The sequence below is a fragment of the Ornithodoros turicata genome, unplaced genomic scaffold, assembly GCF_037126465.1.
Source record: "Ornithodoros turicata isolate Travis unplaced genomic scaffold, ASM3712646v1 ctg00000746.1, whole genome shotgun sequence".
Classification (NCBI taxonomy): Eukaryota; Metazoa; Arthropoda; class Arachnida; order Ixodida; family Argasidae; genus Ornithodoros; species Ornithodoros turicata.
The window spans coordinates 480,999-503,037 of record NW_026999400.1 but is presented as its reverse complement, the minus strand read 5'-3'; the positions used below and the strand labels follow the sequence as shown (position 1 = coordinate 503,037).

Genomic DNA, 22,039 nt, shown 5'->3' with positions numbered 1-22,039 from the left:
TTTAAATAGGATGATAGTATAAGTGATAACAGACAAGTGAGGCAATCGCATACTTCTATACAATTGCCACCTGACTGAAACCTTGTGGGTTGTCCTAGCTCGTCAGGAAATATCCGAATAAGTGTCCGCCCCCTGTAATGCCTGTGGTGGAGTAGGTATCTGAAATTAGGGCCTGGTTGTCGTTTTGTCATATATCCTCCGATGCTACCTGGAAGAATGCATCCCGGCCCTCTTTTCGTTCATGAAATCCAAGATGACGATGATGTTAGTAAGTTCCTAGCGAATCAAGAATCGTTACCATTATTCGCGTTTGCTACTCTCTAAACTTTGACCCTTTTCCACTCCTCTAGCACTGTATAACAGATGCTCGCTTTCCGTTTCTTTCTTCTTCCTTTTCTTTTTTTTTTTTTTGCGCTTGTGGAACACGTGTCTTCTGTTGAATTGCCTTTACAGTTACTGACAAAGTCACTTACTATTGACACGCACTTAAGTATTTGTCTCACCTGATGGAGTACGAAAAGTTTGTTTATTAAGGTACAGATGCTTCCAATCGCTTTATTAGTTTTTCTATGTTATTCTTTCCTGGACTTACGTTTTATTTGACTTCCGCTAGCGTAGACGACATAGAAAGAGCATAGGATTAACCTTTAAAAACGAAAAAAAAGAAGTAAACAAAGAAAAACAGTACGAATTGAGGCGAAAGCGTGCAGTAAGAAAGTTTTAGGGTTAGCAGGAATGAAAAATAATAGACTAGAACAATCAGAAAGAACAAAACCTGAACCGTCCTAGAAACAGCAGACGACATGATGAAGCCACATCTATCTGCTCTGATTCATACAGAATCACAATGGGATAGGAGACAGATACGAGAATGTACGGAGAAAGCATGAAATGCCGAATGTTTCGTGCCTTGCAGCCAATGACGAGCGAAGTATTATTTGTTTCGTAGTTTGTGTCGTCATTAGAAATCGGTGCTGTGTGCTGTAGTTGGCCGAAAGACCTGAACTGATCGATCGTACTTCAAGTCAACCAAGGAGTAATTGGCGCAGGTTCTACCTTAAAGGACTATGGAGTTTCTCTGGCACCCCAGATTTTTGCTGAAAAAGGTTATTCCCATCGAGAAATTCATATATCACGACTTTTCTTTTTTTTTTTCACTGCATGGGTCAAAATCAGCCCCCTCGCTTTCCCCCCTTCCAAGCGCCTTCCTCCTCTCACCTCGCATGTCAGTGTGCGGACGGAGCATTTGCCCACGTCCCACTCAGAGCACGGAACTTGGTCGAACGGGGCGAACGTGCCGTGACACATAGCAAGTCAGGGCAAATCATTCCACGCCTAATTTGCCCTTGCACCGCTCCCAAGGCGTGGCGCAGGGTAGGTTCGCGCGCCTAGTTCGTTTCAATTCGCTGGTAAAAAGTCCTCGCTTGCGGAGCATCAGTCTTCGGTCGCCTGTTGAGGACCATCCATTCTTTCGCAGAGACGAGAAAACCGAATAGTTTCATAGACCATTTAAGTACAGTCCAAGCTACCAAGGAACTAGTGTACTTAAAGTAAATTACAAAGTGTTGTGAAAAGTGTTAGCTTCCCAGAGTTCTCTCACGATGTAAAGTTACAAATATGTCCGAAAACTTCGCCATCACCCTTATTCATTCGAAAACTACTTACTATTCAGCCTGCACCTACGCGCGTAAAAAGATAGTTGCACGCTTAGGTCCCGACCACAGTCGGGAAATTATCATTATTGATTTCTGCAGAAACATGTATTTCTGTACATGTTGAATGGGGTCTCAAGAGAAACGAGGCAAGACAACCGAGGGAAAGCCCTTGAGGAAACCCTTCCAACAATTTTTATCCTTACTTTACTCGCTTATCATTTTCCCCGCAACCTTTATAACACAGTCAACACGCATTAATATGACACTCGTTAGTAAGACATCATCACTTTATGACCACTTCTCTGGGGCAACGTTTGTTGCCGATGGAGGTCTTGCGTAAAGACCCCTCGTTATTATGACAATCCAATAATTCTACTATGGCCAACATATTGGGGGACGAACGAGGAAGAAGACGTGTATTCTTCCCCCGTTATTGTGACCAGGGTGTCGAACCGCAAAAAATACGGGTTCGGTTCGGGTTCGCGTTGCTTGGATTTCATTCCGGTTCGACCACGCCAAAAATCGAACCGCTTCACAAACCAGCTCGCAGCCCCGAACCGGTTCACGAACCAGTTCAACGCTACTACTTTCATCTACGACTTTCATCTTTCATCGTCAGTTCAACGCTTCCATTTTATATCTCCCACAAAACTGCTTTTATGAGGAAGTGCGTGGCTAATAGCATGCTGGTGTTATCTGCATTGAACAGAGATGTGCTGTAACTAGTTTTTAAGTACCTTAACTATCACTACTAACTGCCACATCAAAGTGTAGTTTAACTATTAGTGTAACTACATCACCATAGCACTATTTAAAACTACTTTGCAACTGTTAGGATGTAGTTGTGTAGCTACATGTGTAACTACTCTGATATTTTGTGCGCGTCGTTATAGACCGTTTACAGCAGCCAGTTGCTTCAGGCGCTAATAGGTGGCGCCACAGTAGCCCCGCCTTTACTTGCCTTCTGCGAGTGCCTGTGTGCCTTTGCCTATGTGAGTACCTTTTTTTGCCGCTGTGCTACAGTTCTATGCAAAATCTGGAAAAGAGAGGGAGAACTTGTTCTATGATTGAGTGTAGAAATTGTGACAGAGATCTGATAGTGTGGGATGAAGCAGTTTGTCAAATTCACGAGCCGTCGCTATAGAAAGACTGCCCGTGTTCGAGGCGTCTTGCAATGCACGGGATCCAACAAGGAGAGAAAAACAACCTGATCCAACAACAGTGGATATCGAATCTTTAGAGGAAGGACTCCAAACCGGGAAAGTGAGCGAGGGTGAGTAACGCAGCCCTCAAAGTGGCGCAGCATTTCTGTGTGAGCTCCAAACTCTGCTGTAGGCGTTGGCTGCTGCTTGTAAGAATAAATTTCCTCCATAGTAGCGGGGGTCACGTTCCTTGCAGTTGAACGGTTCCATGTACATGCCTTGTCAGTGCACGAAGCAGTCGTGAGCCCCTTGTTTGTCGCCTCTACAAGCTTGATGAGCAGTAAACTGACTGCACCTGCTCTCAAACCCGCTTCATATGTGCATGTTGCCGCCCAAGTGGGCCCGAAGCAGCGAGTCTCTGCTCACTGTTCGTGTCGACCTGGTGTTTGTACTTGCACAGTACTACATCGACATGGCCACTCTCAAACAGCTTCGTTACCTCTGCGAACACTCTGTAGCTCAGCGCAGGATTTCCGTCACCCTCTAGCTCGTTGATCATGTAGTTGTATACATCTGAAATCAACAATAAAAGAATGCTGCTTCATAACGAAAGCATAACAGCCCTTACATGCATATTTGGAGAAGGGCCCCTTGATAACGCGGTCCGCCCCCGGGTGGGCAGTGTCTTATAATGCGCGACCCGTAAAACGGTCGTCGGGGCAAAATCGCTTGCGGTGTTGTTTCCGGGAAGATTTTTCCTAAAATCTTCGTGGTCTCCCTTCAAATCCGCGTATTGATATTTCGCGGTGGAGGGAGGCGAAAGGGAGCCGGTCCTTCATATTTGGAGAAGGGCCCCTTGATAACGCGGTCCGCCCCTGGGTGGGCCGTGTCTTTGAACGCGCGGCCGATAACAAGGTCGTCGGGGCAGTACCGCTTGCGGTGCTGCTCCGGGAAGATCTTTTCTTGATCTTCCTCAGGTAGCTGTACCACAACTGTTGCGATGAAAAGCAAGAAATCACAATCTTGCGATATTACATTATGAACGTATCCACAACGTAATGTATGCGCAACAAAAGAAGACAAAAACGCCAAAATCTGTAGTAACTCGAGCGTAGTGGGACCGATCATATGGGACGCACGAGGACAGAAATATCACTCTAAATCAAGGAAATCAACTTAAATTATATAAAAAAGCGCACTGACCTACCCGTCGAAGCTTCGTCATGGCCTCCGATCTGACCACGGAGGGGGCATAAGCTTTTGAATGTGTGTCCATCGTTATGTACCACGACTAAGAAGAAAAAGACATATTTTCTGCTCATGTACCTTAGCATTTCTGAACGGAAATTCGACAACGAATGTCTCCATTCCGCGTCTAACCGCAATTTCACGTGGGTTTCGTGCGTTAGAGCTCATGTGCCCACACTCCTCATTAATTGGGGGGCAGGTGACGTTGGGCCACAGGTCACTGTTTGCGTTCCTGTAAATAGAGCTCAAAGACCAACATTAGTGATACGTCATGCACTCTTTCTATGCGGTATTGATTCATGCAAACAGTCACAAAGTGGGCAAAGCCGCATTATCCAAGCACACATAATTCACTCACTGATCCATTCATGGCAGTTTGATTTGCCATATTGCCCTGCAAAAACAAATTTAAGTAAACTAAACGTAATTAAAAAAACACACACACACACGTTTGCTGACTGTTTATAGGCTTTACGCCACGACAGCCGCCCCTCCTTTGCTGACTTTCGAGGCGTTACCCTTCTCCTGCGGCCACTCTTTCATACGCAAGAGATGAAAAAGGAATAAAAGAGGGTTTTCATTCACTGGCTTATGGGCATTTACACCACTACAAAGTCCTCTCTTTCAAACTAGAGTCACTAAATGGGGGGCAGAGCAGCGACACTGAGCCACGCCGCCCAGCGAGATCGCCATCTTGGGTCGGGCGTGGCTGCGTCGCCTAGCAACGGGAACACCAATCTCCCGTGTCTCCGCCGGAGAACAGCGCGTAGTCGTGCCAACTCGCAACCGAGGAAACCGGCTTTGGATGGAGGGGATTCAACATGGACGGTGCGTTCTTGGAAGAAGAAACCACGTGAGCAATCGGTCCAATCGCGGACACCGAACTGCAGCTCCGGCGCGGAAAAAACGCGATACTCTGTACTCCTATTTGGTGACTCTATTTCAAACTGCTGCAGGGGCTTCCAAAAACATTGCCTCAGGTGCATGCGCGGTGGCTTTTCCGGCCACCGTACGCATGCGCTAACTTACGGGCTTTACGCCGCAGTCCCTCATTCATTCTGCATGCAGGCTTCATTCTTACCAAAGTGCTATTGACATTCGATACACTATAGTTGTCTTTGCTTACTGACCTGTTTACTGGTTTCTTTTTTTTTCCCCTTTTAGTACTGCGATGCCACACACTGCATAATTTCATCAGTGAGTGGTGAGTGACTATGACGTAATGGGTAATGATTTTATGATGGATGAAGGATGATAGGTGACTGTGATGGCATAAGCCTTGAGGAAAGTATATAAAGTTGAGAAGGGTAAAAATAAATGGGGAGGTTAAAAGGGATTCAATATAAATAGTTAAGGATTAAAGAATGAGATGTAATAAAACGTAGTCTGTAAGCTGGACAGCAGTAGTAAAACCACTTTCATGTCCGAACTCGAATAACATTATCATACAGGCTAAAAGGTAAAATGAGTAAAGGAGTTAAAATTTGGAAGTGAAAAAGGGAGGCGAGCGGGTTAGGTTGATCAAGTTAGAATTTCACGATGTTTTCGTTTCCTGTAGGAGGACGATGAGGAGAGAATAAAAAAAAAAAAAAATCAAAAACTAGATGTTTTACATCGTGTTTGTTTTCATATTTTCACGATTATGTCATCGCTTTTAATTTCGAAGATCACGACATGTGACATCCACTTTTTGATGAATGCCGTCTCCGTCATTTCCTTCCTCCGTCTCCTTAGAACCCATTTTATTTGTTCTGCAGGTGCACAAGAACTTTGTCAATTGCGGTGGATCTTTTCCGTGTGCAATTGAACATCGCATGTTCCATACCTGATAATTTACTTCCGCCACACAGAGTGTGAGGTGTCTTCGTCACCACAAGCACACACACAAGCACACACACAAGCACCACAAGCACCATTCGGAAGTGGGTCTAAATGTCTCATTGTAGAATAGGAGAGCTTATCTGTTCCAAATATGTCCTTTATTTTCACTTTTGCAGGTGCAAGGAATCTACAGTTAAAGAAGTGCTGCAAAGACTCCCTCTGATTACAAAAGCTACACTTGTTTTGTACACTTGTTTTGGCGAGCGTTTCTGTGATAGTTGAGTTTTGGCAGGATACCGTGAGCAAACCGCTACGCAAAAGTTTTTCGTGTACCCTCCAGGTATTCTGTGTTTATGCCAGGGTGTCGAACCGCAAAATATACGGGTTCGATTCGGGTTCGGGTTGCTTAGACTTCGTTCCATTTCAGTTCCGGTTCAGCCACGCCAAAAATCGAACCGGTTCAACGCTACCATTTTACTGCTCTCCCATAAAACTGCTTTTATCAGGAAATGCGTGGCTAATAGCTTACCGCTGTTGTCTGCATTGACGTTTTTAGTGGTTAGGTACTTCCTTTAGCGAGAGAAAGGAGAAATGGATGAACACTTGCAAATAGCGTCCACGCTGATAAAGCGGTGTATAGTCCTGCTACTTACTGTTCCCAAAATCTCTTTTTTCACACGCACAATGCAAGCAAGATACACTTAAAGGAAGCCGAATAAGATGGACAGGATTTTATAAAGACAACGGTACTTGCCGGCACACTGCATTCGCAGCGTGAATCTATCTGAAACCGTACATTCTTCGAGCAGCGCAACAGCGTGGCTCAACTCTATACAATTAGCAAAATTTTGCAGGAATCGAGTGCCTACACTACTATGTAACAGCTGTCATTGACGAGATTTCTTTGTTTTAATTAAACCTTGCTCTGTAGGACGTTTCTATTCGGTCGTTTCATTTATCCGGATGCCCCGGTATCCGGACGATTTCGCCGGGAACGGCACCGTCCGTATAAACGGGGGTCGACTATATATGACATGACGATGACAATCTGGGCGGAGAATGTGATGACTGAAGTGATGGAGGTTGTGAATGAAGGCTTCTTAAGTTTGCTTGTTTTTGTTTTATGGCACAAGGGCAACTATTGCTCAAAGAGTGCCATCACACATGTTCACATAGTTCACACGTAGTATCATTGTAGATATATGTCTTTGTGTGTTTGATAGTAGTTTTATATTCTAGGTAAGTAACAGCTTTCCGAGTTAGACACTCCACAGGGTGTTGAAAATTAAGCCTTCACGAGCGCTACGCAAACACACCGATGACAGGAAACCAGATGATAACTTTACCCTACTTGTGTAAGAAACAGGTGCTGCTAATTATGTAGCACCTGTTTCTTACTCAAGGAACAGAAAAATAGCACCAGTTTTCTTTTGTTCGCCTATTTATAAAGTGCTAGTGAAGGCTTAATTTTGAACACCCTGTATACACTGAAAGTCAAGAACGAAGTGATACTTAGGGTAATCGAAAGCAAACAGACGTCAATTGTATCCTTCGGCCACCCTTTTCAGACCTTTGCTGCCACTTCGGAGGTCCGGAAGCAGCGGGACTCGACTTGGGCGAGGGAGTCACCCCTATTCTTCTGTCCTAGAGGGCTACTTCGGTGTGCGCGCGATAACACGCAATGGATGATGATGCAGGTGCGATTGGGGGTGGATGAGGAATGAGGCAAAGGTGGGCTAAAAGCGGCGCGAGCGAGAAAGGAAATACGAAAGCCCTACTGCCACAGGTTTATCCCAGCGGGAAGTGCGGGAGGCTCCAAAAGAAAGGAGGGCTGACAGGGACACGGGAACCCCCAGCAGTCGGAGAGGGAGACTTATGTAGGACTCTCGAAGCCTAGCGTAAAAGCCGCAGCGCATGAGGAAATGTTCAACCGTCTCGTCCTTGTCATATGGGGACACGCGGGAGATGAAGAGCAGACGACTCGGTGAAGATAGAAGCTGAGAGGCAGGGCGAGGCAGCGAGCGAGCGTCAACGAGACTTCTGACTGCCGTGAAAAACAGGAAGCCTGCTTCCACGAGAAGGACAGGTGTGCGTACGCAGGCCGCGTAATGGCTCCAAAGGATAGCCGTAGAAACTGTTTGCACCTGGAGACACAGACGTGTGCAAGGGGAGGGAGCAGGCCAACAATCGCACCAGAGAGGGACATTTTTGCGAGGGAGTCAGCAGTGATGCATGGCCCCTATAACACTGTTCGACATACAATATTAGGTTCCGGTTTCAATGCGATTTTTCAGTTTTTCTTGCAGGGTCTATTCAGGAATATTTCCATAGAAAATGTTTAAACTGCCAAATTTTGATCGTTAGGCGTAGCTGTTTTCAAAAAAACTATGGGGGCAATAAAAGAAGACAAAGAGAAAGTTTCTTCAATTTCAAGGGACCTACACTTGGGAACCTATTCGACTAGCACAACCGAGAATAAGACGACGACAACAACGAAGACACGCGCTACACTCCTCGATCGCTGCAAGGGCGTAGACATGCGTATATCTGCATTCTTAATGACCATTCGACTTCTAGGTCTCTTCCCGTTTTCATATGGTATACTTCCTGTTTTCATTCACTTACTAATTAATTGTGTACGTGGTGGCACGCGATCAATTCCAACAGACTTTTCCTTTCAGGCAGACGCTTGAATGCTTTCGTCAAGCATTTCGAACCCATTTCATACGGTTATCCCGGTGCTCCTGGTAGCCACGTCCGGTTAAAGCGTGAGGCATCGGCGAGCAAAGAAGTTCACTTAAAATTGCACGCACATAGCAGGTAAACTGGTTTTTATAACTTTATATCTATGTACAAGGTAATTTCGATCAACGTTAGGCTCCAGGGGAATGAGAAGAAAACGTTCGAGAAATATTCTCACTTGTATTTAGAGAGGGGTAAGGGTTCCAAGTGTAGTCTGTTCTTGTAAGCGACTGAACATGGACCGATGCGAAATGTGACCGCGTCTTGTTGACTGTAAGGGGGCGTTCACACGGGCCGATTTTCAGCACCAACACAGACCAACTCGAAGCAACGTCTTTGGACCAACTTCAAGACGGTACCGTCTCCACGTTCACACGTACCAACTCGTTAGCTCCGCCCACAACCAACCTTACGGCAATCGGGGTGTATAGGTTCAAGTCCAACTGCTGGTGACTTTTTTTTAACTGTCAATAATCAAAACGAAGTCATTTTATTTCGCCAGAAGGTCACCAGTATCTAAAAAAATTGAACCCATGCCAGGCAGTACGACAGGAACGACATCGCTTGACGCCCTCGAGGGTCACGTGGCAATGCTCCTCGCGTTGATTGGTTAGACCACCACCAACTCTCCGGCGACCGATTCCCACCAACTCGAGTTGGTCATGGTCGGTGATGTCGGCCGACTGCCACCAACTACAAAGTTGGTCCGAGTTGGTGCAGAAAGTTGGCCCGTGTGAACGCCCGCTTGCAACGCTTTCATTACGCCTTTTGAAGAAGCGGCGCCAAAGTCCGTTTTCGCATTATGCAATGCTGTCACATCACGTGAACCAAATTGTCGACTAGAAGCAGAGCCGGCCCGAGGCGAATTTCTGCTTGAGGCAAGATCCCCCACCCCAAGAGCTCCAAAGACCAGCCGTCCGGCACCCGGGGTGGCTGCGCGTCTCGCCCCCCGTCCGAACGAGACACACGTACACATCAGGTATCGGCGTATGATAAATCGTGGTCGCTTGTAGCGGAATTACGCGCATGTCAAACCGCATTTTGTTGCCCGAGTTTTTCAGAACTCAAAAGAGAACATTCATTGTGTTCCCGACACGCTAACGGTTGTGTTGCTCGAAGACTTTTACTAGAACACCTTTCAGATACTGCAGAAAGGTAGAAGATCCAGTAACCTGTAAAGAAAATGCTATGGGAAGTGCCTGAGCCTCGTCCCTTAGTATAACGGATACTGAGTACCGATGTATTTCCAAATACAATATAAGTAATTCTCATCATAACCTTAATGCATTATTATAATTCAGGGATTTTCACCTGCGCCTGAGGCCGGACACGTCGGTGTTCCACAAGGACTTCGTTGTCGAGACTGCATCGGAAGGTGTTGTCAAGGTGGGCACGGGCCACATCTATTCTGGGGAAGTCGTGGGTGAGTGCTTTCACACTTGTGAATCTAAGACGACCGTAGTGTTCAAAATGTGTTGTTTTTCACGATGAATAATTATGAGTAAGAGAAAGTTTAATATAGTACATACCCCAGTGTGCCACATCGAAACCCTTCGGGAATTCCTGTGGAACTTGCATTTTTGGACCATATACATTATGATGACTATCTCCAAATATGAGGGCTGGCTGAAATGTCATTCAGAATCACGCGTTGCGTGATACCAAAACACGATACAGAGTGGCGCGTGCTGTCATCTTATTCATTTGTTCATCAGTTCATTTGTTCTTCGCCAGTAGTCGATGTCATGCGGCCTTCATGCTATATCAAACCATTTTGAACAACCCCGACACAATGAATTGACCGCCGAAAAAGTGTATCCTATGGCGAATTCTATTGGCAGAGCTGGATCAAAATCTTGCTCCGAGCAGGTGCAGAAATTGTTCCATTGGTCGAATCAGGTCAGGTGGAGAACCAACGCAAAACCTTTGCTTCAAGGAGCAATACTTTTTTACCTCTCAATTCACATGGGGCAAAATAAGCGGAAGTAGACGGGAGAGAATAGCCACGCACTCGACAACTGAGGGCGCTAATATCGGATACTTTATCGACGTTTCTCATTGTCGGTATGAAAGTTTATTGCTGCAGTCACAGTGGAGTATTACAATGTGTAGTAGGTCGTGATTCGGAGGAATCCTGAGGTGGCTACATAACAATGTACACAGCGCGGCCAATCCAATCCAAGAAGTGACTCGAAGAGCGCTGTGTACTGTGGGAGAGGCGCTTTTCGCCCGCCGAAGTCAGGTAGCATTCCATTGAGGAGGCAAATCTATTTGACATAGCCGGGCCGGGAGTAAGGGATTGATCCGCACCAGCCGTGGGATAATGTTTGCTCTCTCTGTGGAATTCGCCACTATTGACATTCGCATAGGGTTTAAAGTTGAGTTAGTCAGCAACGTAACATGAGTAAGGCAGAGCGAGAGAGACACAACGCAACCACAAGGTACGACATTAGTCGTCGTTTACAAGCTGTTCTGTTATGGTGATGAAACCATTGATCGGAAGTACTGTGCATAGGTGGGCAAGAACATTTTGTGCTTCGGAAGCTGCTAAAGCGAACATTGAGCGGTAACGTTTCTTGACGGTGTTCGGTTATGCCAATTACGTGTACGCGACGGAGTACCTGGTAGCTATAGGACGACCGTGGTTTCTCCGTGATGCATAGAGAGTTAAAAAAATTGAGAATACGTGTGTGTCGTCTTCGAAAAGTCACTGAGCCGGTAGTCTTGCAACACGATAACTTGCGGCCACACACTTCGCACACTACCGCTTGTAAAGTTGAAACTCGAACCTATCCAGTATACACTTAGCACTCACCGGATTTGGCGCCCAGCGGCTGTCACTTCTTCCGGGAAAGGGAACATATGAACTCCTGTCTTTGCAGGCGAACCTGAGAGCCACGTGTACGGGTCACTACATAATGGCGTCTTCGAAGGAAGTATCAGTACGAGGAAAGAGAACTTCTATGTTGAAGCGGCTTCCAAGTACTTCAAGAAGCCTGTGCCCTTTAAGTCTATCATCTACTCCAGCGACCAGGTTGAGTTCCCCCAGTCAAAGAAACCGGGGCACGGAAGTTGGTGTGGCCTCTCTGGGGACACAGAGAAGTGGATGAATAGAATCCTGGAGAATTCGCAAAGCAAACATGTCGTACGTGTCCCGATTTCAACTGATCGGAAGTGATCTGCTCTAGGCCTGTGCCGCTGGCACGGCCACACACGGCCTCGCGCCTCAGGCGAACATCACTGACTAAAACGGATAAGATAGCGCCCCGAAAGCGTGAGCTAAATGCACTATACGTATGTTCATTACATCACATACCAGCCCTGCAATGCTCTCGATCGGAAATGAAATACCAGAATCTGTTGACTTATGAGATATTATTTTGGAGTTTGCTAGAAAGACAAAGAAAAATAGTTCAGTAAACTTCTAACTATGTAGTCAACGGTTTCATACTCATACAAATATATATAAAACAGGCCATCAAGAAGAGTGCACAGAAGTGTAGTAAATCGGGGTAGTAAATATTTTGTTGTACCGCTTAAGCAATTTTGTTTTATCGCTGATTTGGTGTTTTATGACTCCAACGCCACTCTGGCCATGACGCAGCTTTTTCGCGCTTCTATCATTTTTACATCAAGCCCCGCATCGGTTCACAGCACCAGCCCCGTGCTTGTCCTGAGAACGTACGAAAGACGTGTCTGGGCTACAGATGAATGTGATCCTCAACTGCTTGCCATATCTGCTCACTAGCCTTAACAATGGTGGAGGTGCTGTTCGATGTGCCTTTTAAACACGTGCTGAATTAGACATTTGGACAATTGGGCATTTCAGTATGGGTGATTTTGTGACGTACGTCATATTCTGTGCACACATACGCAATGGTAATCGGGGCAAGACATCAAAGTGGCACAAAAAATGTCTCAATACTAGACGCTAGCACTGTCATCTGCAAGGTTCCTTTGGATAATCTGTTATTTCACTAATCGTTTCAGAAAGGCCACAGAATACATCGTACTCACGAAAGGATCGGGCGACGCCTCCACGGTGAATATCTTGAAGATGACTCTGATGACGTCGACGATGATAACGATGCCAATGTGGTGTATGCGCCGAGAAAACCGCTGACAAACGACAAGGCTCTGATGGACAACAGAACGCGTCGGAAATCTGATGCCTCGAGACGTGTGTGCAATCTGCAAGTCAGCATCGACCACCATCTCTTCGAATATGTTTCGCAGGTGGTTGAGAACGCTCTTCACGTGCGACAGAGGCTCACAGCGCTCGTCGCCGCGCACGCTGCGAAACTTAACGAAGTGTTTGGTTCTACCAACTTTGATGGTATCGAAGACATCAGCTTTATTGTGCAAAGAATCAAGGTAAAGAAGGCTTCGTGTGAATTGTTTCTGCCCGGTGCTCCGCCGAGTGCAGCAGGCAGCGGGGCACTATACTAGTACGCAGCCACAGTCAGACACAGTCCTAACGAGCGATCGCGTGGGCTGCGCAGTGGTGGATACGGAGGGCGGGGGGATTGGACGATCGCCCCCGAAAACCTCCCTTCTCCCGCCCCCGGTTACGCGCTTCGACAAAGAAACCGCCCCCCCCCCCCCGAAATAAACAAACAACTGAGGATCTGGATTCGCCCAAGGCATGCGTAGGCGCCTGCGCCGTGGACCGTTAGCATTTGTCTTGGGGACCGCGTCCGTCATCTTGAACCGTACACTGCCTATAACGACAGCGGATCAGCATGCTCGGTTGGGCGCGGCTACCGTGCCAACAGTCTTTCTCTGCTTCGCAGTCACCTTCGACACCGGGGCCATCGTGACTGTACTACATGCATGCTGCGACGTGGTTTCAAACCCAGCAGTCAGCACTCTGCAGGGCTCGCGTATGCTCAAGCCACGCGCTTGCGCGTTATGGTTGGGCTTGGCTGCGGCTGTGCGACTTTGTGCACGTAATACTGGAACCTATTTACTGACTTGTATTCAGGGTCAGTTCCCACGGTATTACATAGCACGAAGTGTCCTTGAGGTTCCCTCTTGTTCTTGCAGATTAACGACAGCACCAGTTGCTTGGGCAGCAAAAGCAAGAACAACCCGTTCTGCTCCATTGCCGTCGACTCCGCACATATGCTTCATTTGGCGTCGCTGGGGAACTACGATGACTTCTGCCTCTCCTACATATGGACTTACAGAGATTTCGCCGATGGTGTTCTTGGCCTTGCCTGGATAGCTAAACCCGAATGTAAGGATACCTCAGATTCGCGCGGTAACAAGAGCTTGACATAGTTGTTGATTACGACTTTTCTATCTTCTAAACCCATACCTCTCTAGTCGGTAGTGGTGGCCTCTGCGAAAAGAACCGGGCTTCGGTGGATATCGAACCTGGAACCGGAACGTATCAGGACTACGCTCTTAGCCTCAACGTCGGCATCGTCACATTCCTTAACTACAACAGCTTCGTACCTCAAATTATCTCCGAGCTATCGATGTGTCACGAGGTTGGGCACAGCTTTGGAGCACCCGTAAGTTGGCTTAGAGTGAGTTCATGTTGTCAGAGCGCAGCCAGGGGAGAAAAAGTTGTACCAGAGCAGAGCTTATCTTGAAACGACAGATGATGATGGCATGGAAGTATTGAATTCCAGTTATGTTCGCGAACCAGCCGAGGTTCGAGGGAAATTTAACTTGTAATCAATTTAGTCGAAAAATTCGAAAGGGACGTGAGAAGTCTGTGCGACGACATCTCGTATTACAGAACTCGGGACCTAGGAGACGTGAATCATGTAATACTCGACGGCTGACTATGTGAAGGTAGTTAATCACATTCTTGATGGATTCGCAGCATGACGACGGTCCTGCGTGCGTTCCTGGAGGATTCAACGGCAACTATCTGATGTACTCCTCAGCAACAACAGGGCTGCTCAAGAACAACGCTATCTTCTCGCCTTGCAGTGTTCGAAATATATCGAGAATCCTGCAGACACTATTTGACGGCAAGAGCGATCGCGAGAACTGTTTGCTGAGTGAGTAATTTCTCTTCGAATAGGTACATCGCGATATAATTTTGGATTTTCGAGTAAGTGGATATCGAACCTGACAAACCAGCCAGAGATAAGACGTAAGAGCCAGACTCTACTGCATGCTTTGCATGTTTTAATGTTTATAAATTTAAACTTGCAAAGCATGTACTAGTCTCGATCTTGTGGGACGACTTTGGATGTGTCCGCAAATGAATGGCAATGTCATTTCTGTAGCAGAGAGCTTATCTACACCTTGCACCAGTCACGTAGCAGTCCCCTGTATCTGAGACGCTGCTACACAGGGCCGGCGATAGAACTCAGCCCCTTACACGATATCAAGAGCCCTCGGTCAATATCAAGATATCACGATATCAAGAGCCCCCGTTAGTAGACAATTAGAGTTAGACAATTAGAGTTAGTCACCGGGAAGCTACCGTGCCTACTGGAACCAGTGACAGCGTTCCTGGCTCAGAATCTTATCCCTTCACCGGGTGCGGTACTACTGCGGGAGACACTTACCACGATGAACTAACACTCACTAATAAATAGTTTTAGCAAACCGGATTTTGCAGCTCCCGAACGGCAACAAATACGGTGATTGCGAACCGATCGTATTCGGGACAACGCCGGCGCGAACACTTTTAGCAAACCGGAGTGAACCGGACACGCGCTCGCCGGGGGCGAAGGGAAGACTGATGCGCAATGAACAAAATATAGAATATAATGGTTTTCCTTCCCAAATCGTTTGTGAACGGCCTATCGAACGGATTTTTGTTCTGGAAACGGCGTTGGTATCAGGGAACCGGAGGGACCAGATGTTCTCATTGGGACAACCTCGTAGGTTTTATAATTAAAAAGCTAATTGTCGAAAGTTAGTGAAGACATTGCCTTAGGAGTTTGCTGGTGCCCTCCTATGGAGTGCCCTTCAGCATATACTATATTGCAATTGATTTCATCATGGAAAAAGTGATATATCTATTTTTTAAAATTCTGTATACATTTTGCCGGGACACCTTGTATATTCTTCGGAAGCAGGCCACTGGGAGATCAGAAAGCTCTCAAACTCATATCAAGAAGAAGACGAAAAAAGTCTGGCTCCGGTCGCTCTTTCGCTTTTGAATGCCGTGTCGTCGGCGATTGTAAATCTCTTTCTAGCAGGTGCCACCGTAGCAGACGACACAGCCATGATGAAATTTGCTACCGTAAATGCCTCCGGTAATGGCGGCTAGCGAGCGGAGCTCCGGCGACGGCCGGAGAGATACGGTGAGGGTGACGTCGTCTGAGCGTGCGCCGTTGCGTGGCTGCGCCGACGATAATCTACCGTGCGGGAGGACGCAGTTTGCTAAAACTCTCTAATATGGCCTTCGAAGTACCGTGTCTACCGTGCCCTGTCAAGGAATAAGATTCTGAGTCAGACGCTACCATCGGTTCCGGATTGGTTGGCTGCAGCTGTCTACTAACACCTGCAAATACCTACGCGCTCTACGGATGAAGATCGACCCGGTTAAAAGAGTGACGTTCACCCAAAGAATTCTCTTCTCCCATTCACCACAAAGAATTTCCGCTTTCCTTCTTTCCTCTGACAATAACAGAGCGGAATGACATGCCACAGGCTGTGCTTGACTCTCTCACGGTGCAATCCTTCTACTGTAATCTCTTATCACTTGAATTCTGTGTGCTTTCTGTGTTTTTGTGTGCATTCTTTGTGCTCCACTTGTTCCCACTCCTATTTAGGCCTGACAAAGGCCAGTACTATTTGTTAAACAAATCAAATAAAAAAAGTACCAGTTCTGCCCCTGTCTGTCTGCCTGCCTGTTCTGCCCTGTTCTGCCTGTCTGTTCTGCCTGTCTCTGCATCCTTAGTGGCCGCAATGCTCAGTTCGCAAAACACGCACACTGCAGTGATATCAGAGTAACATCTCATGTTTCCTTGTTCATCAGGAAACATGGAACCAATATGTGGCAACGCGATTCAAGAAGGCGAGGAACAGTGCGACTGTGGAATGGGAGAAAGCGACTGCTTAGACAAGTGCTGTTACGCACGCCATAATGATCACAATGCTACAGGGTGCACCCTAAGGCCGAGAGCCGAATGCAGGTATGGTCGTCGAAGGCGTAAGGCAAGGCCGTCGAAAGATGCTTATCAGTCAACAGTATAGAAAGCTTGGCTGTCTCCACTTGAGGCATTATGCGCCTGAGTGCTTTACATGTACTCCATTGCAGCCCGTCGTCTGGATCCTGTTGCGGCATACATTGCAATATTTTGCCTACTGGAACTGCCTGCAGACGTCCCACAATGTGCTCCGGAAGAGCTTTTTGTGAATATCCTTAACCGCGATTAACCGCGATGCACGTTCGCCTTATACCTCTGTCAGACGGGCACATATACGGCCCTTAAAGTTACGGCATTAAGGAATGGCCGTAAGTTACATACGGCCCTAAGCTGTGGGGAGCTGCCAGACGGTATCCGTGAAGGCATTTTGTCGATGTCCAAGTCGATAAACAAGTCTGTGAACGTTGAATGTAATGTAGCGAAATCACGCTTTTTCTTACTGAAAGTACACGAAAACAACGTTTTGTTGGTATTTTCAAAATACAACAGCAAACTATATTTGCTTTTAAGTGCTTTGGATATTTTTTTGAGTGGCGTCTGACTTTTTGGATGCAGACGACACGGTGCGATGCCGTGTGCAGTGGTTCGAGGGTGTAACTACAAACGTAGCACTTGTACATGTGGGATAAAAAGTGAAGCAAATTGCAAAAACGCCAGAAAAAGACGAAAAAAAAAAAGATGACAACATTACGTCGGGTAAAAAGCATTTTATTTCGAATTGAATTAAATGTGCTAAATCCTGTTTATGGTATGCTTGGTGACGAGGCTTGGGCAGTTTCGATGGAACGCCGTGAACGGTCTTGCGGCAACGCCGTTGCCCTTCTACCTCAGTTTTGTCGCAAAGACCTTATTGCTGGCCGTCTGGCAGGAAGTTAATGACAGTATGCATTTACGGCCGTGACCGTTAAGGCCGTATATGTGCCCGTCTGACAGGTATTATACTAAAGGGGTTGTGACACTTTGATAAATGTAGTTTATTACGCATGCACATGTTGTATTCCACACTAGAGTATCGAGGACTTTTTTTACGTGTCTTACTTGGCGAGATGCGAACCCTTGAACACACGTACGCGTGAAGCTCGTACATCTGAGTTCCGGCCGTTGTCAGCGTTTAGTGCAGTATTTGGACCATTGGGGAACCGAACGGTACCGTACCAGTGATCTTCCGATGAATATACACTAGAATTACCGAATAGAACCAACTCCGAATATCGGTCCACGTGTTATCCACACTAGAAAGGTGACCGTTTTGCCCCCTCTAGGTTGGTCTCTTAGCGAATCACTTTTATGAGGGATCAAGAATAGACTTCATTGTAGAATTATCGCAGGTGTGGAAGGGAAACGTTGTATTAAATGACCACGCTTAATGACGCCTTTGCCCTTGACACTTGCTGCACTGGCGAAAGTGCGAGATGCCCATTTGCCCCTTGGAAGCCGGACATGACACCCTGCAACAACGATACACAAGTGTGCAGGAGAGGCACATGCACGGGATCCATCTGCGAGAAATTCGGCTTGGTGGAGTGCTCCTTGTCTGGACGGGCGCTTACCGCTGAAGAACAGTGCGTTTTAGCCTGCAGAGATCCGGGTACCATATCACATCATATATCATATTATATATCATATCATGTATCGTATCATATATCTAGGGTTCCGCGTTTTCCGTTTTAATCTAAAGAACCGAATACAGAGGGACATTCCAGGACATGACAGAGATAAATTGCTGCACATGCCCAGCAAGTTGTTGATGCAGATCAGGAAACCATACAGAAATAAGAGGGTTGTGAAAAATGCCACCGCAGCGAACAATGCCATGTTGATTGAGCGTCGTGCGGAAATTACATTGCGATTTCTATTCCCCGATAGCTATCGGGTAAACCGTGTACACGCCAGGAAAAGCATAGAAAAATGCCGATTTCGTGAATCAATTTCGTGAAAATCAAAACATACACCGAATCCGAACCAAAATAAAAACCGAAAACTCGGAACCCTACATATATCATATCATATATCGCCGGCGAACCTTCCTAGGCGGCTCATTGGTTATCAGGTCTCTTCTCCCTCCATACATTGCTGAGCAAGAGCAGCACTTACGCGCATAAGTGGGCATTTTCCTGCGGCCTCACTCACCCTCACCTCACGAAGCATAGACTTCATTGGCTTCACTCACCCTCACCAAATTTTTCTCCAGTAACTAAACCTCAGTCGCCCTCACATTGCATTTTAAAATCTTGCCCTCACAAACCTCACCTCAGGGCATCCGGATCCCGAAAGGCCTCACCATCCTCACATGCCTTCACCTCATGAGGATATTCACAACCCTTATGGCCTCATGTATCTTCACCTCATGAGGGCCCTCATGTCCTCACGGCGCCTCATGTTGTTTTCGCCTAATGAGGACCCTCATGGCCTCACGACCCCTCATCCTAACGAGCCGTCGCCTCATGAGGGCCCTCCTGTCTCACGACCGCTCATCCTCACGAGCCGTCGCCTCATGAATACCCTCATTGCCTGACGTGCTAGGAAGCACATGAGCTTCATGAGAACTTTCACATGACACGTCGGTGTTGAACTACTGTGTCGGTAGTTGGTTCTAATGATACTCGCGGCATTAAACTGCTTATAGGGTTCCGTGCTGTGCTTGGATAAATTTGGTAACAGTTGTTACTGTCACAGTGAGGTTTAACGTTAGTGTTTCGCATCAGCACAGAGGAGCCCGAACCCATCCCCTCATTCGTGAGGTCCCTCACGGCCTCATACCTGAGGTCCCTCACGAAAGGCCTCACGGCCTCATTCGTGAGGTTCCTCACGAAAGGCCTCACAGCCTCATCCGTAAGGTTCCTCACAAAGGGCATCACGGCCTCATCCGTGAGGTTCCTCACGGAATACCTTGTACCTTCACGTATTGATGGCCTCACGACGACTGGCCTCATGAGGGCCCTCACGGTGGGCCTCAGGAGAGACAATGCCTCACGACTGTCCTCGTGAGGAACGTTCAGCGTGGTCTGGCCTCACTCACACCTCATCGTCGTGAGGTGACGGTGAGGAGTCTTCATGAGGGTCCTCATGAGTGAGGACGCCCAGCTATGCTTACGCGCTCCGACCTGCACGCTGGAGCGAGAGAACTGATCAAGAGCGTCACGCTCCGGAAAAGGAGTGACATCGTTTAGTAAAAAGGAGCGCGGTCCCTGCGCTCTGGAGCCGCAGTCAATGGGCGCGTTAAGTAGCGGCTCCATAGCGCAAGGAATGCTGCTCTGACGCCGTGACGTATGGAGGAGGGGGACGCCAGAAAACCAATGAGACGCCTTGGAAACTTCGCCGGGGCGCGTATCGCGCTCATGGTTCTGAAAGACCGTTTAGTAGAGGCTCCGGAGTACGGGGGACAGAGTACACTTTGTGTACTGTCGTTGTGTATTGTTACTTTTCGTTGTGTCAAGCCAGCGTTTCCATTTTTTTCTCGTTCTTAGTGAGCGCGTTCGGTAGAGCCGCTAGGTAAAGCGCCCAATAGCTTTGGCAGAGCTCCCTGCACGCGCAGCCAGCGCGTGCCCCATGCACTGCCGATGCTATTGATACTACTGAAAATGAGTCCGAGACTCGTACTGAACTTTTATGCTAACGGATCCCTATGATTTTGTGTTAACAACCAGTTGTTCGCTCTTAGGCACTTCCGGTAGGCCGTGCCTGCCGGTGTGCCATTTTTCCGGAATGGAAGAACACTGCGGGAAGAAGCTTCAACCCGGATCCCCATGCAATGGTCTTCGAGGGTACTGCGACGTCTTTCAAAAGTGTCGCCCAATCGACGCCGAGGGTCCGCTTTTCCGCATGGAGCAGTTTTTCTTTGGCGGCGAAGCGGTTTATTCCCTTATCAATTTTATTAAGGTAATGTTCACATGTAAAACGCGGAAATAATTTTATAAACTTTGCACACCTGCTATACCACCGCTAAATCCTACTGCACATTAGGTGGTCAATGCTTACACATATACATGATTTACGAACGTTTTATTTTTCCAGGAACACGTGGTATTATCCGGCTTCATTGTACTCGGGTCCATATGGTGCGTGGTGTTGGTATTAAAGCTGGTTGCCGTGCACACACCCAGCCACAACCCGAAGCGACGGTCCGCGTACAGCCTAAAGGATACGATAAGACATCCCTTTCAATATCTGGTAAGAATTAGAGATGAAAGATTTCCAGAATTTTTGAACTGCTTAGAAACCATTTCATGTTTTCTGGAAAAAAAATCGAGATTTTCACTCTCGTACGCCGACACGCGAACATCACAAAACAAATCGTAGTGTAATATATTTTGTGTGTTTAGCACTCAAACGCAAATGTAACAAGTTTTGGTCAACTTGGTCAACAAAGCCACTCCAAGTGCACAAGGATATGCATGAAGTTATGTGGGGATGCAAAATTCGCGGTAATTTCGACTTGTTGAAATATGAGAACGACGTTCTCAGATACTTCGACAAAATTTGAATATTTTCGTGATTGGAAATTTTAGGCAATCTTTTCGACGTTGAGGAAAAGGGGAAACAATCCAGTCATTTTTTTACTTTTCGAGGTCTTGCATCTGTACACGCAGACGCCCACGATCCGAAAACAGTTATTTATTTATTTTTTTTCGAGGCCTTTCATCACTATACGCCTACACATGTACAGCTGGGTCTCATTTGAGTCTTCGAGCTGAGGGCATTGAAATTAGCATATTGGCTGAATGTGCACGTTACACAAAACTCACTGCAACAGGCATAAGGAAGTAACGTCTGATATTTCTCTTCTAGGAGTGAAGCAACCAATGTCAATATGGCCTATGCTGCGCCCATTAACTGCTTGAGGATCGAGTTCTGCGCTTGGCAATTAAATGTTTTACTGCGTCCCAAGTCTGTTGATGTGATATAGTATACGCTGCCATCTACAATAACGCTATCTTGATAGTGACATGAACACAGCAGGGCACCTACAACAAGTACTAAATCCTAAAGTAGAAGCTCGCAAGCGTTGGACTACATAGTGTAACTGTTCCCTATTGAAAGAAACACAAGTCGCATCCGTCGCGGTCGATTCCGAAACTATAATGCCGTTGTACACCGCGTTCATCACTGACGCCGAAATTCCGACGCAAATTAATGGAGTTGTTCCTATGCAGTTTGATGTAACGTATGGCAAGAGCAGACGACGGACGTTGAGGGTATTCCGGAATTCCTTCTCTGGAAACGTCACACAGACAAGTCCAATCAGGGAGCGGCTGGAGGGCCCTTGGCGACAGACCGGGAGGCGCGAGGGACGGCGGGCGTCTGC

The 22,039-nt window shown here is 47.0% G+C and overlaps 1 protein-coding gene across 3 annotated transcripts in view; it reads left to right on the top strand.

The window, feature by feature from the left end:
• The first annotated feature begins 157 nt into the window (after positions 1 to 157).
• The window catches only part of LOC135374747 (disintegrin and metalloproteinase domain-containing protein 10-like), a 25,562-nt gene continuing 3,680 nt past the window's right edge, over positions 158 to 22,039 (top strand). The window contains exons 1-14 of one of the 3 annotated variants that reach the window (XM_064607673.1): positions 6,804 to 8,464; positions 8,548 to 8,686; positions 9,910 to 10,031; positions 11,491 to 11,753; positions 12,599 to 12,982; positions 13,655 to 13,847; positions 13,937 to 14,127; positions 14,445 to 14,625; positions 16,563 to 16,719; positions 16,845 to 16,943; positions 18,132 to 18,322; positions 20,396 to 20,613; positions 20,749 to 20,904; positions 21,523 to 21,804. In XM_064607673.1, the coding sequence (XP_064463743.1) occupies positions 8,254 to 8,464; positions 8,548 to 8,686; positions 9,910 to 10,031; positions 11,491 to 11,753; positions 12,599 to 12,982; positions 13,655 to 13,847; positions 13,937 to 14,127; positions 14,445 to 14,625; positions 16,563 to 16,719; positions 16,845 to 16,943; positions 18,132 to 18,322; positions 20,396 to 20,613; positions 20,749 to 20,904; positions 21,523 to 21,528 (2,511 nt within the window). In that variant the 5' untranslated portion in view covers positions 6,804 to 8,253 and the 3' untranslated portion in view covers positions 21,529 to 21,804. Of the gene's footprint in view, positions 265 to 6,803; positions 8,465 to 8,547; positions 8,687 to 9,909; positions 10,032 to 11,490; positions 11,754 to 12,598; positions 12,983 to 13,654; positions 13,848 to 13,936; positions 14,128 to 14,444; positions 14,626 to 16,562; positions 16,720 to 16,844; positions 16,944 to 18,131; positions 18,323 to 20,395; positions 20,614 to 20,748; positions 20,905 to 21,522; positions 21,805 to 22,039 lie in introns of those variants that run through there. The other 2 variants (XM_064607672.1, XM_064607674.1) reach the window with 2 other exon arrangements.